The sequence below is a fragment of the Seriola aureovittata genome, chromosome 15, assembly GCF_021018895.1.
Source record: "Seriola aureovittata isolate HTS-2021-v1 ecotype China chromosome 15, ASM2101889v1, whole genome shotgun sequence".
In the NCBI taxonomy this organism is placed as follows: domain Eukaryota; kingdom Metazoa; phylum Chordata; class Actinopteri; order Carangiformes; family Carangidae; genus Seriola; species Seriola aureovittata.
This window is the reverse complement of record NC_079378.1, coordinates 21805473-21816870: the sequence shown is the minus strand read 5'-3', so window position 1 is coordinate 21816870 and position 11398 is coordinate 21805473. Positions and strand designations below refer to the sequence as shown.

Sequence of the window (11398 nt, the reverse complement as noted above, 5' to 3'; positions counted from 1 at the left end):
CGACAAATGCGAGAGTTTGTTTTTGTCGGGTGGTCTTGCGAAACGAGACATACCTACTGAGTTTACCAACTGAGGCTGATATTTGGTCTCTAGATTATTTATTTTAATCTTGAATTAGGTTTGGTATTTTATCCGATTGATTAAGTGGTGTTTACGATACGAAAGTGAAGAAAAAACGAACCAGCACAAGTATTTTTAACTACGCAACTTGCCGTAGATTTTTCTGCCATCATTGTCATCATTACCACATCCCCTTATCCTGTTTGTAGCAAACAGGTAGCTAGCTGGCTACTCCTACAATGTTCCTGCGCTCAGTGCTCACAAGTAAGATTTGGAGGTAGGATTTCCTTTATAAAAACTTATTTTGTATTTTAATACAGCGGAATACGCTGTATAGAATAGGCCCCACCCACCCGTAGAAGTAAACAAAGTGTAACCGAGCTGCGTACAGTAGCCACCATCATCCTACTCGTGTCGTCGCTTGTAAATGGAAATAACTATCACTTCACAATGAACTGTCGCTCGGAAGTTCTTGAGGTAACAGTGGAGGCGAGGCAGGTGGAAGAAGCTATGCTGGCTTTGCTGCACACCATTTTACTGCACCGCAGCACTGGGAAGTTTCATTATAAAAAGGAGGGCACATACTCCATCGGTACAGTGGGCACACTGGACATCGACTGCGACTTCATCGATTTCACCTTCGTCAGGGTGTCCTCAGAGGAGCTGGACAGGGTGATCAGGAAAGCTGTAGCTGAATTCAAGGTAATTGGTGCTTTTAAGACGCGGTTGTTCACTAACACATGGGCAGGCCTGTAATCTGGTGGTGTCATTATATGCTATGGTTACAGGATGCCTTGGGCAACTCTGGCAGCGATGGCATGGGGCAAATCTCCCTGGAGTTCTACCAGAAGAAGAAGTCTCGCTGGCCTTTTTCTGACGAGTGTATTCCCTGGGAGGTGTGGAGCATCAAGGTCAATGTTGTCAATCTTGCCAACGAGCAGGAGAGGCAGATCTGCAGGGAGAAAGTGGGCGAGAAGCTGGGTGAGAAGGTGATCAATGTTGTTGAGGTCATAAATCGCCACGAATACTTGCCAAAGATGCCCACCCAGTCTGAAGTGGACAATGTTTTTGACACCAGTCTCAAAGATGTCCAGCCATACCTTTACAAAATCACATACCAGATCACTGACTCTCTGGGCACCTCTGTAAGCACCACTATGAGAAGGCTGATCAAAGACACCCTGGCCCTGTGAGAAGAAAGATATGGATGATTTTGTCCCTAACTGTATCTACATCTCTATTTCTGCTCAAAAATATGGCTTAATCAGCTCTACTGCTACAATGAAAGCAGTGTCAGTGTATTCACTTTTCTGACGTCTCTGCCGTGGTATTGCTTGTACCTCAAGATTCTTGATTATGTAACGTCCATTTCAAAGATTTGTTTTTGCAAATTGTCTTTACTTTCCACCAACTAGACAATATAATATAAAATACAACTTTAACATAGTAGTGAATAATAACACTATAGACATGTTCATTTCTTTAAAAAATATGTTATGTTATGTTGATAATGTCAAATCTGTAAATTATTGTAAATTTTTGACAATAAATGTTGTTCATTGTAACTGATGGTAATTACAGTCACAGATCGTTCACACTAAAGCCTCTGTAAACCTGTCCTCACCCTTGAAATGAGAACATCTGCAGGGAGTAATTACCTCACAAGACTCGATCATATAAGAAGATAAAATCTGATTTTTGTGTGTGTGTGTTCAAAAGATATGGATGAGTTTGGAAACAGATTTCCTCATCCATGTGAAAACTTCCTCTCTGCACACAATTTCATGGAGAGTTTGACCTTACACATGGGTAGGGCAGGATTTCCAGTTTGCCATTTTTCCAAATTAAAGCAAGCACTTCCTAAGTTCTCTCCCGAGTTTCCAGTCAGAAATTGTCACAGTGGCCCGCAGCCTGAAAAACATCCCGCTGGCTCAGGGTTGTCTGCCAACAGGATGACGTGTCCGTGTGTTTTCACATACTTGGTTACACTGTTATATTAATAAACAAACTTTGATTTGCTTGACACAAAGTCACATTGATGAAACTGACAACTGGATTGTAAACGAACAATTATGCAATGCTTTTATGTGCAACGCAAACTAAACAACTAATGTCTCATAGTGGGTGAAGGATTGGATTTGCAGAATTGAGAATATATTGAAAAAATGTTCTTTTACTTTGTATCACTAAATGCAAAGCCCCTTATATAAGTACTGACACAGTACGCTAAAGTTGCGACATGTTTCGAGGGATTAAGGACAGAGGATGTCATGCTGTACAGACTGTAAAGCCCATTGAAAGATAAGGTAGGTATAGATTAAATATGACATTTAGAAGATGCAGCAAATTAATATGGATTAAGCAGTAGTGTCAGGATAGAGGGTAAATTCAGAGCTTCAGTGTGTAATATTGAATGCTAATCTGATTTAGAGCTGCAAATAGTGGATAAGTCAATTAATTACCAACTACCTTGAAATTTAATAATTGTTTTAGTATTTTTTTTAAGCAAAACAGCCAAACATTCACTGGTTCTTGTGATACATCAACATTTCACCATTTTCCTTGTCATACACTGTAGTAAACAAATATCTTTGGATATTTTTGAATTGTTTGGACAAAACGAGACATGAAGTTGTCACCTTGGACTGTGGGAAATTGTAGTGCATAATTTTCACTATCTTCTGACATTTTAGAGTCAAAATGTTTCATGAAGCCCTTGACTGATAGAAATGAGACAAAGTTTAAAGGAGATAATTTAGGGGTACAAGACAAGAGCATGGTGCAAATATGGTTAAATACTGTTCAGTTAAGATTTAAATTGGCAGTGGGGCCTGGTTACTCAGAACAAGGGTGTGGTTAGTACTTAAAAATAATTCAAATGACCACCAAGGATTGTATATGTATTCTCCATTGTTACTCTTTATTACAGAAATGAAGCACAAAAACTGTAGAAAACCTAAACACAAAACAGCTGCATGTCTCCAAAAGCAACAATAATACAACCAATGCTTATACAAATATTCATTATTGCAGTGAGAGCACAGGAATACTAGAAAGATAAAACTTCTGTGTACTAACAAAATTGGTACAAAATCGAGGATACAAACACTTCCATATACACAATTCTAATCATTTCTGTGAAACTCTGAAAAAAGTTTTTCTCACAAGAAATTAAGAGCACTATTATCAACACAAAATTTCTCCAATGAACTTAACATCACGATGCAGCTTGTGTTGCTCATTTGGAGGAAATAAATTCCCATAGTCTGTGTGGAGCAATCTTCAACTTTAACATCTCCCAAATAGTAGCAGTCATAATAATTTATGATAAACTTCTAATCAATCAAGCCAAAGCAGAAGTATACACCTGTACAAGAATAACAACTGTGAAACAACTGGAATACAATCAAAACATAGTCTTAAATAATAAATCTTTTGGAAGCAGGAACATTCTCTCACCATTCGAGGAATAAAAGATTTGCTTTCTTGTGCCTCCTTCTTCTTTACTTTACCACCTCAAAATGCCTGAGTCATAAGTCATCTGAAACTGTATTGTGCTTTCGTGTAAAATAATATTGACAAAATATTTCAAAAGTTGCATAAGGCCATCAAAGCACTGTAAAGCTTGGTTAATTACCATGTGTTTAATTGCACAAATCTATCAGTGTATGAGTATTCACATAACACTGGTACTGCACTGGGGTGATGGACTTTAGTGAATCAGGAATTACAAGTCTAATATATACACATTAATATTGTGACTTTCATATTGATTATTTGAGTTTAACCATACATCGCATTAATATACTGCAATGTGCTTTTAAAAGAAAACTTACTGTAGACTTACTGTATTTAAGAATGAATTCTAGCAGCTGATGTGATGTGCCAAATACTTGCATGATGTTATGTAGTATTTAGGATATTATCAAATCAACCCTGCCTATGATCTTCACTGGTATTTTCCCAACTTCTTGCAAGTAAACTGGTCTGAGCACCTTTTACAAATGATTTTCTTCAGCAACAATTAGAAACGTTATGTTTGTCTACCTGTGAAAAAAAACACAACTCAAATTTCTCAAATCTTATGACTGATAATTGCACCGTCTCACTCACCTGTAAAATGATTCAGGTTAATAATTAGGAAGATAGGGACAGGTGACAAATTAAAGGAAAACCTGAATAAATGAGTGGAGAAACATAACAAATGTGATGCTTCCACACAGGGGCACTGCGTGGTACATTTAAATAGTTAACATCCCATCATGCTCTTTGGCAGGTATAAAAATGCTAGGAAGGCCCAGTTTATTCTGATTATTCTGCCTTTAAAAGTGGGTTCAGTTTTGGGACAGGACCTTCAGTCACAAAAACTGCTCAGTTGGCTGTTGTTTCGATAGGAACAGTGACTAAAGTGACATCTGCATTTAGATCTAATGGAAAGATGTCAGTAAACAGGGTGTGAAATTGTGGTCAACGTTGCACATTTGATGAGGTGAATAGAAGAGCAACTGTTCCTCAGGTGAGACTGTCAATGCAGGACGTGATCAGACTGTGTCAGCAACAACAGTCTGTCAACAATTACATAGACAGGGATATTATAGTAGGGCTGCAGTGCATAAACCATTCATTACAAAGATGAATTAGTTCAGTGGTGTCTACAGAGATGAGGAAAAAAATGATATGGTCAGATGAGTCATCCTTCACCATGTCCTCAACAAGGGGCGAGTGCGTGTGTGGCATACAGGCCCGAATGCTAAACCCCTACAGTGGCTCTGTTATGCTGTGCAGGGATTTTGCTGGTGTCACCTTAGAGGGAGGGGTCACCGCAAATAAAGACAAGGTTGATCTGTGTAATCACCTTTATCCTTTGATGAAACACCGCTATCCTAATGGGAGTGGTCTCTTCCAGGACAATGCCTCCATCCACAAGGCACAAGGGGTCACTGATGGTTTGATGAGTATGAAAATGATGTTGAGATTTGGACTGACATGTTAGCCAGTGCTCTTCACCACCACCATCAAAACACCACATGATGGGGATAAAAGATTAATGGTGTTCATCCACCAGTGGAGCTCAGAGACTTGGAGAATCAATGCAAAGGAGCAGGGAAGCTGTTGTGGCGTCCCACGGTGGCCCAACATCTTACTAAGACACTTTATGTTGGTTTTTCCTTTCATTTGTCACCCGTATGAAAATTAAAAGCACTGAATGAAAAGTGTTAGCAATTAATCAAGGCTGCATACTAGGGATGCAATGCCTAAAACAACAGGTGTCTGAGGTGAGTTTGATGTACAGAACTTCATTTATTTTACTGAAGGTCTTATTTAATCAGTCTGATACTCTTTTTTTTTTTTTTAAAGGAATGCCAAGTATGAAGAGACAAAATGAATACTATTAGGCCTAGATATCATCTTTACTTCTGCAGCCTAAAACTTCAATCATGAAACTTAAAGATCCAAGCAAACATTTTGGACTAAACTGCCCTATAACACAATCAAACTGTTAAACAAAGTGCATATTGAATACATTGTTGAGGCCACCAATATAATCTTAAGGGATGTCACTCACATCAACAGACAGATCTGATACAAAAGCAAAAGCACTAATCTTTGATTCAACTGCAGCCTCCAAAAGTTTAAAGCACTTTTCCACATTGAGAAAACAAAGTATATAGTTGTACTCTGTTTTCATGTGAGGGGTAAAACTCTGTACTTTGTTTTCTCACACCAAGATAGATAAATACAAGTCGACAACTAAAAGAAGTTTAGAATAGATAAACGTTATAGATCATTTCGAAAGGAAAATAAACCGTTTGTAATCATCTCGTCTCAGAGAGGAATCTAGCACTTGATTGCACATTCACGTTTACACCTCTATTGAACATGGCCACAATAATATATGACATTGGAGGCAAGGAAATAAGCTATACATTCAAAGTCTTCCTTGTGTAGGCTGAGGTGTGTTTATACTAATATTAAGTATTGTCTCTGAAGAGAAATGCACTGCTATAACTTGTGTGATGCTTACACGTGGCTGTGACTCTGCTCGTGGCTCCAGAGACTAAAGGCCGTTTTGAAGGTCCTGTGGCAGAGTTTACACATGTACTGCCTCTTAAACGTCAGGGCAGAGAGAGACGGTGCGTGGTAAAAGAGTGTGTCTGATTCCTGAGGGCCACCTGGATTCTCCATGCTGTTTGACCTTGACAGAGGGCTGTGGCTGCTGGGTTGCTGTTCCACTTCGGGCTTCTTCATCTTGCTTACTGATGAGCTGCAGGGCTCCGGGCTGCTGGACTCCTCGGCCATTGCTCCTGGGACTGGTGCCGTCTGGGTGGATTTGAACACGGTGGCCTGTGGGGAGCGACGCTCGGAGTTTTGGGGAGTCATTGGAGGGGAGGGAGACAGAGGTGAGGGCTGTCTGTCGATCTCTTTGGCTCCGGGTTCGTTAGCTGACATGTGGGACTGGAAGTGGCTCCAAAGGCGGAAGTTGGTCCTGAAGGCTTTGTTGCAGATGTGACAGATGAACGGTTTGATGTGGCATAGCAGCTCCTGGTGTCGTTCCAGGTCTTTGCGAGAGCTGAAAAGATTTCCGCATTTCTCGCATGGCCACACACCAGGTTCCTCAGACCCAGTTTTGGCAGTCTCTGTGTTTTCCCTCTCACTCACAGCCTCCTCTAAAGGCTCTTCCTTCACTACCAGCTTGCCATGGTGACCCATGCTCAGGTCCTCAGGCACATAAGACGAGGAGTCTTCTGAATCATACATGGGTGGACCCGAGGAGTCACTGTAACTGATGTTCTCTCTTGAGCTAACAGTTGCTAGAGGCTCATCACTATAATGCTCCTCTCGGAGCATTTCAGACGCCTCCTCATTGTTCTCTTGTTGCTTCAGGTGAATCTGCTCTTTAACTGTCATCATGTTGTGGTTGTGGACCTCCACCTGATGGCGCCATATGCTGAAGGAGGATTTGAAGGTCCGCATGCATTCCAAGCATGTCAATTTCTTGTACTTACAATGTGCTTCATGGTCCCTCTTGACAGTTGGACTTGAGAATCTGAGGCCACAGTAAGGGCATACAGTTGCATGGCGACAGCCTCTCTCATGATCGCCCTGTTCAAAGAGTGATGACAGCTTCGTATTACAGAGTCTGCAGGAGTAAACACCAGTGTCTGTGTTCTTCTGTTGACCGATCTCATCATCCTGTTCCTGGAAGAGGATGCTCTCACTTGCTGTGTCCTGGTCAGCTTTTTCTGCAGGATGCGTCCTTATATGCTGTCTGTACTGAGACTGGAACACAAATACTTTCCCACAGTAAGGACATATGAAGCTGGGCCTTGATCTCTTTTTGGTAAGTACAGGAGATTGCAATCCCTGCTTATTCCTCTTTAACTTCCAAAGCAAAGCTTTCTTTATTTCTCTCTCACGCACAATATCTATTAACTTCTTTTGAAATTTCTCATCCAGCACAGAGGAGCTGGAGGATGAGGCTGGGTTTTGTACTACACCATGCTGAGTTTGGCAGTGTGTCCACACTTTGAAGTTGGTATGGAAGCGCTTGTGGCAGATGTCGCAAGCATACGGCTTTTCTGGGTTGTGATACATATTTACATGACGATGTAGTCCAGCACTGGACCTGAAAACTTTTAAACAGTTCCAGCATTTGAAAATCTTGTTCTGAGAAAGGTCCCCACTGTTCTCATTAGAGTCACTGCTGGCACTCTGAGGTACTGTTTCTGACATGTTCTCATCAAGTGAGAGGGTATGTTCTTTAAATAATTTGCTCTTCTTGAACGGGTACCGTCTGTTGTCTGGCCTTTCCCTCCTTTTCCCCAGAGGATTGAAGTCTAGCCTGGAACCTTGTTCATAATTTGTTTGCAAGTCTTTAAGATTGACTGGCAAAGCATCTCCCACCGTGATTCGAATAATGTCCATCGGGTCAGCGAGTGGACTGCTCGGCTCAGCTTTCACACTGACCTCCCCTTCTACCTGAGTTTCTTCATCATACCTGCTGGGGTACTTTGGCCTGAGAACCAGAGGAGATGTTTTTTTTGAATTGCCATTTTGAGCAGATGTTTCTGGCCCAGATGCTTTTGATGCCATTTTAACCACTGACTGTTCTCGATTTTGCAGCTCCTTGAGCTCCAGTGTGGGCGAGAAGACGGGGACGGGGCTGTCCATGGATAATGATCTTCGGAGCAGGCTTTTTATCAGCGGCCCGCTCCTGTCAATTGTCTGGCTTGGCTCCCTGGCCTGACCCTGAAAGGGCACTTTGGTGTGATAGTGCTGCTCCTGCTCCTCATTCTCCTCTTTAGTGTCCTGGTCGGTGCCTGACTGCATCCTGCCGTGCTGCATTTCAGCATCACTGAAAGACACTGATGATGTCAGCTGAGGCCTGACAGATGTGATGTGTGATGAATTCCCTTTTAATATGGAGGTGTATGGATAGGTGGACTTCCTTTCAGCAGCTTCACTCAGTTCAGATGATTTCCTGCTGGTGGACTCCGAGTTCCTGACTGATTCATGTGAGTTGTGTTCTGATGGTGGCTGAGCTGACTCTTGAGTAGAGTGGGGCGATGATGATGTCTCTGATGTTTTTCTCTGATAATTTGAGCGAGAGGGATGGGTTGTGTCGTTCCGGACCCGACACACAATGACACTCCTTGTCTGGACATCATTCTCATCCCCCTCTGAGAACGAAAGCCTTTTTCTAGACACACAGTAGGATGCATGTGGCCGTGCTGACACAATGTTGGTGAGGAAAGGGATTCCAAGGCTGTAGCCCAACTCTTGAATGGCTGCCAGGCTGCCTTTGTCCACAAAGAGTGAGGAGGAGTAAATGTAGTTCAGAACTATCTCGAAGGCATCAGCCTCACAGAAGTCCAGGTTTACAACTTTGAGGGACTCTGCGTCCATCCGCGTGAACAGGGACTGGAAATACTCACTGCTGGCAGCCAGAACATTTTTATGGGCCTGGTACCTTTGGTCCGCCACAACCAGGACTACATCACACATCTGGCCCCGCAGGCGCTGCTCATTGAGAACCCCCAACACTGAGAGAGCATGGGAGGGGTTACTGTAATGCACTAGGCTCTCCATGGCTGAAAGGCAAGGAGACAGGATTATATTTTAATGCAGGAATGTAAATACAAATGTGATTATTAAATGTGCACAAAATTGGTTTGTCATAAATTTTCATAGATATGGAAATAAACAGGCAAATTCACACACACAATAAAAGCTGACTTTCAATTTATACATTACGTGTTACCTACACATCCTTAGCAAGTGTGTGGTGTATGTTGAAAGAAATAAAAGTTTACAGAAGCACATACACAACAAGTATATGGGTGTTACATCATGTAAATTGTCAGAAGGTATGAAAATGCATGTCTGTCAAGTTTCCCTCAGTGACACAGGCTAATGCAGGAAGTTTACAAAGTTTGGATTTAAAGTTAAAGGCTTTTCACCACAGAATGTTTATGTAGTCACTCCTCAAACCATGACCTCCTGTCACCACTTGCAGGGTTTACCACCTTGCCTGAAATGAAAACCTCCTCCACTAATATTATTAAGAAAGTTTATACACAGTAATTGCCATATCTAGTAAATAAACTCATTTGTGAGATGGGATGTAGGAGAATCTGGCTTGTTTATTGCCTGGCCTAAACATTTACCTGGAAGAAACCCTGCATTGACAACCACATTCACACTCTCCTTGTGTATAGCAGTAGATATTCAGGATATTACTGTTACGCTGCAACATGCATGAAATTGCCAGTTATAGTCTGAGACCAGACTTTTGGACTCCACTGCAGGTACACCTGAATAAAATGAACGCAGTCTAATCAAACAGCCATGCAATAAATCCTGTCTTGATGAGGATCATAATGTTCAGTTGTACTGACACTGATTTACAGTTTTTTTAATTCAACTTCATAGTCATGTAGAGGACAGGGGTTGGGCTGATGAAAGAAACCGCATTAGCGTTAACTAGGTGTACATAATAAACTGTCAACAGAATGTGTTTACATTATCCAGTAATAAGTCACCACTTTTTTTTCTCCATTATTTTTGTATATAAGTCATAGAATTCTTGAACCTTCAAAATGCTTAAAATACTTCTCAACTGGAATCACCTTATCTAAAATCATGAACATTTTCACCTCCTTAAAGTTATTTTCTCATTTATATGTCTTTGCTATCCTGATTTTCTCACAAATAATCTACGTTGCGTTTATTTTGAAAATTGTGACCGGAAGACACGTTAGTAATGTTAAGTTTGTTGACACTTGCCATTTTAGGTTCATTGGCAGAGGCTTCATTCATTCAGCAAAAACTAACAAGCAGACAGTGGCGTCTTCATCAAAACTTGAGGTGCACGTTAAGAGAACAGGGGATATACAATGGCGTCAGTTTTCTATGAGGAAGTCAAGCGAGGCGTTAAGCATTAGATCATCCATGAGACGTGGCTCAGTTTCTCATGACAGACAACTTCTCCAACCGAAATGTCGCTTTCGGTTTAGGAAACAGTTTCTTTTTGTGTGGAGAAAAAAAACGGCCAACGGACCGTTCCGTTACAGCCATTAAACGTTATCACGGCTTTGACAAATGAAGAGGGGAAAAGTTGAGCGCGTTTCAATGGACTCCAGTACGGTAATCCCGGAATGAAAACACAGTCGGTGCAGGCGGACAGAGACGCTGTTGGAGTGTGAGGAGGGAGGGGGGAGTGAATTGTACCCGCTACCCCCGGTGGAAGTGGAGGGTTTTTTGTTTTATCTTTTTTTTTCATAAACGGTTCACGTCGACCTGACACGGTGCAGTTGTTGGCTGCAAAACAGGTTGTAGCTGGCCAGGTTTTTACAGCAACACAATTCCCCCTTTCGAGTTACGTCAGGGAGGAAAAGGAAAAAGCTTCTCCGTAACAGCACTCCACCAACTATGTTTCGCCCTCCCTGCTCATTTTGTTTAACGTTAAGTTTGGTAGTCTTGTCTACACTTACCCTGCACGTCGTGAATATGGTCTTTCCTCCGCGCAGACGGGACTTTATTCAGTGTTGTGTAGATTTCTGCGCGCTCGTCGTGATCATACAGCCTATGGTCGTGATTCCATCCATCTTGAATTTGACGTCATCCCACACCAGGGATGAGGTCATTGCAAGGAACGCTCGTCACGTGCACTGCGCTGCGATAGGCTGGTCAAAGAGCAGGAGGCGGGGCAAACGGAAGACTTGACACTGAGGCTAATTTAAAGAGATAGGTCATATTTTTCGTTTAAGCTGTCAGTATCCTGTTTTTTTTTTTTTTTTTTTTTTTGTCGGCCAAAGGAAGTTAATTGTTATAATTA

The 11398-nt window shown here is 41.7% G+C and overlaps 2 protein-coding genes across 2 annotated transcripts; one reads left to right on the top strand and one right to left on the bottom strand.

Moving 5' to 3' along the window:
* Positions 1–64: 64 nt before the first annotated feature.
* atg101 (autophagy related 101) lies at positions 65–1625 on the top strand. Its single transcript, XM_056396803.1, has 2 exons — positions 65–762; positions 849–1625. The coding sequence occupies exons 1-2, from the start codon at positions 511–513 to the stop codon at positions 1251–1253; spliced, it is 657 nt and encodes a 218-aa protein (XP_056252778.1). The 5' UTR covers positions 65–510; the 3' UTR covers positions 1254–1625.
* A 905-nt stretch (positions 1626–2530) lies between these two features.
* Positions 2531–11321, bottom strand: zbtb21 (zinc finger and BTB domain containing 21). Its single transcript, XM_056396800.1, has 2 exons — positions 11055–11321; positions 2531–9152 (listed from the first exon to the last, which is right to left on the bottom strand). The coding sequence occupies exon 2, from the start codon at positions 9148–9150 to the stop codon at positions 6082–6084; it is 3069 nt and encodes a 1022-aa protein (XP_056252775.1). The 5' UTR covers positions 9151–9152; positions 11055–11321; the 3' UTR covers positions 2531–6081.
* Between the last annotated feature and the right edge of the window lie 77 nt (positions 11322–11398).

Bases quoted from the DNA above. Each gene is read 5' to 3' on its own strand.
- atg101 (XM_056396803.1), top strand. From the start codon at position 511: ATGAACTGTCGCTCGGAAGTTCTTGAGGTAACAGTGGAGGCGAGGCAG. The intron at 763-848 runs GTAATTGGTGCT...CTATGGTTACAG, and splicing joins AAGCTGTAGCTGAATTCAAG to GATGCCTTGGGCAACTCTGG.
- zbtb21 (XM_056396800.1), bottom strand. From the start codon at position 9,150: ATGGAGAGCCTAGTGCATTACAGTAACCCCTCCCATGCTCTCTCAGTG.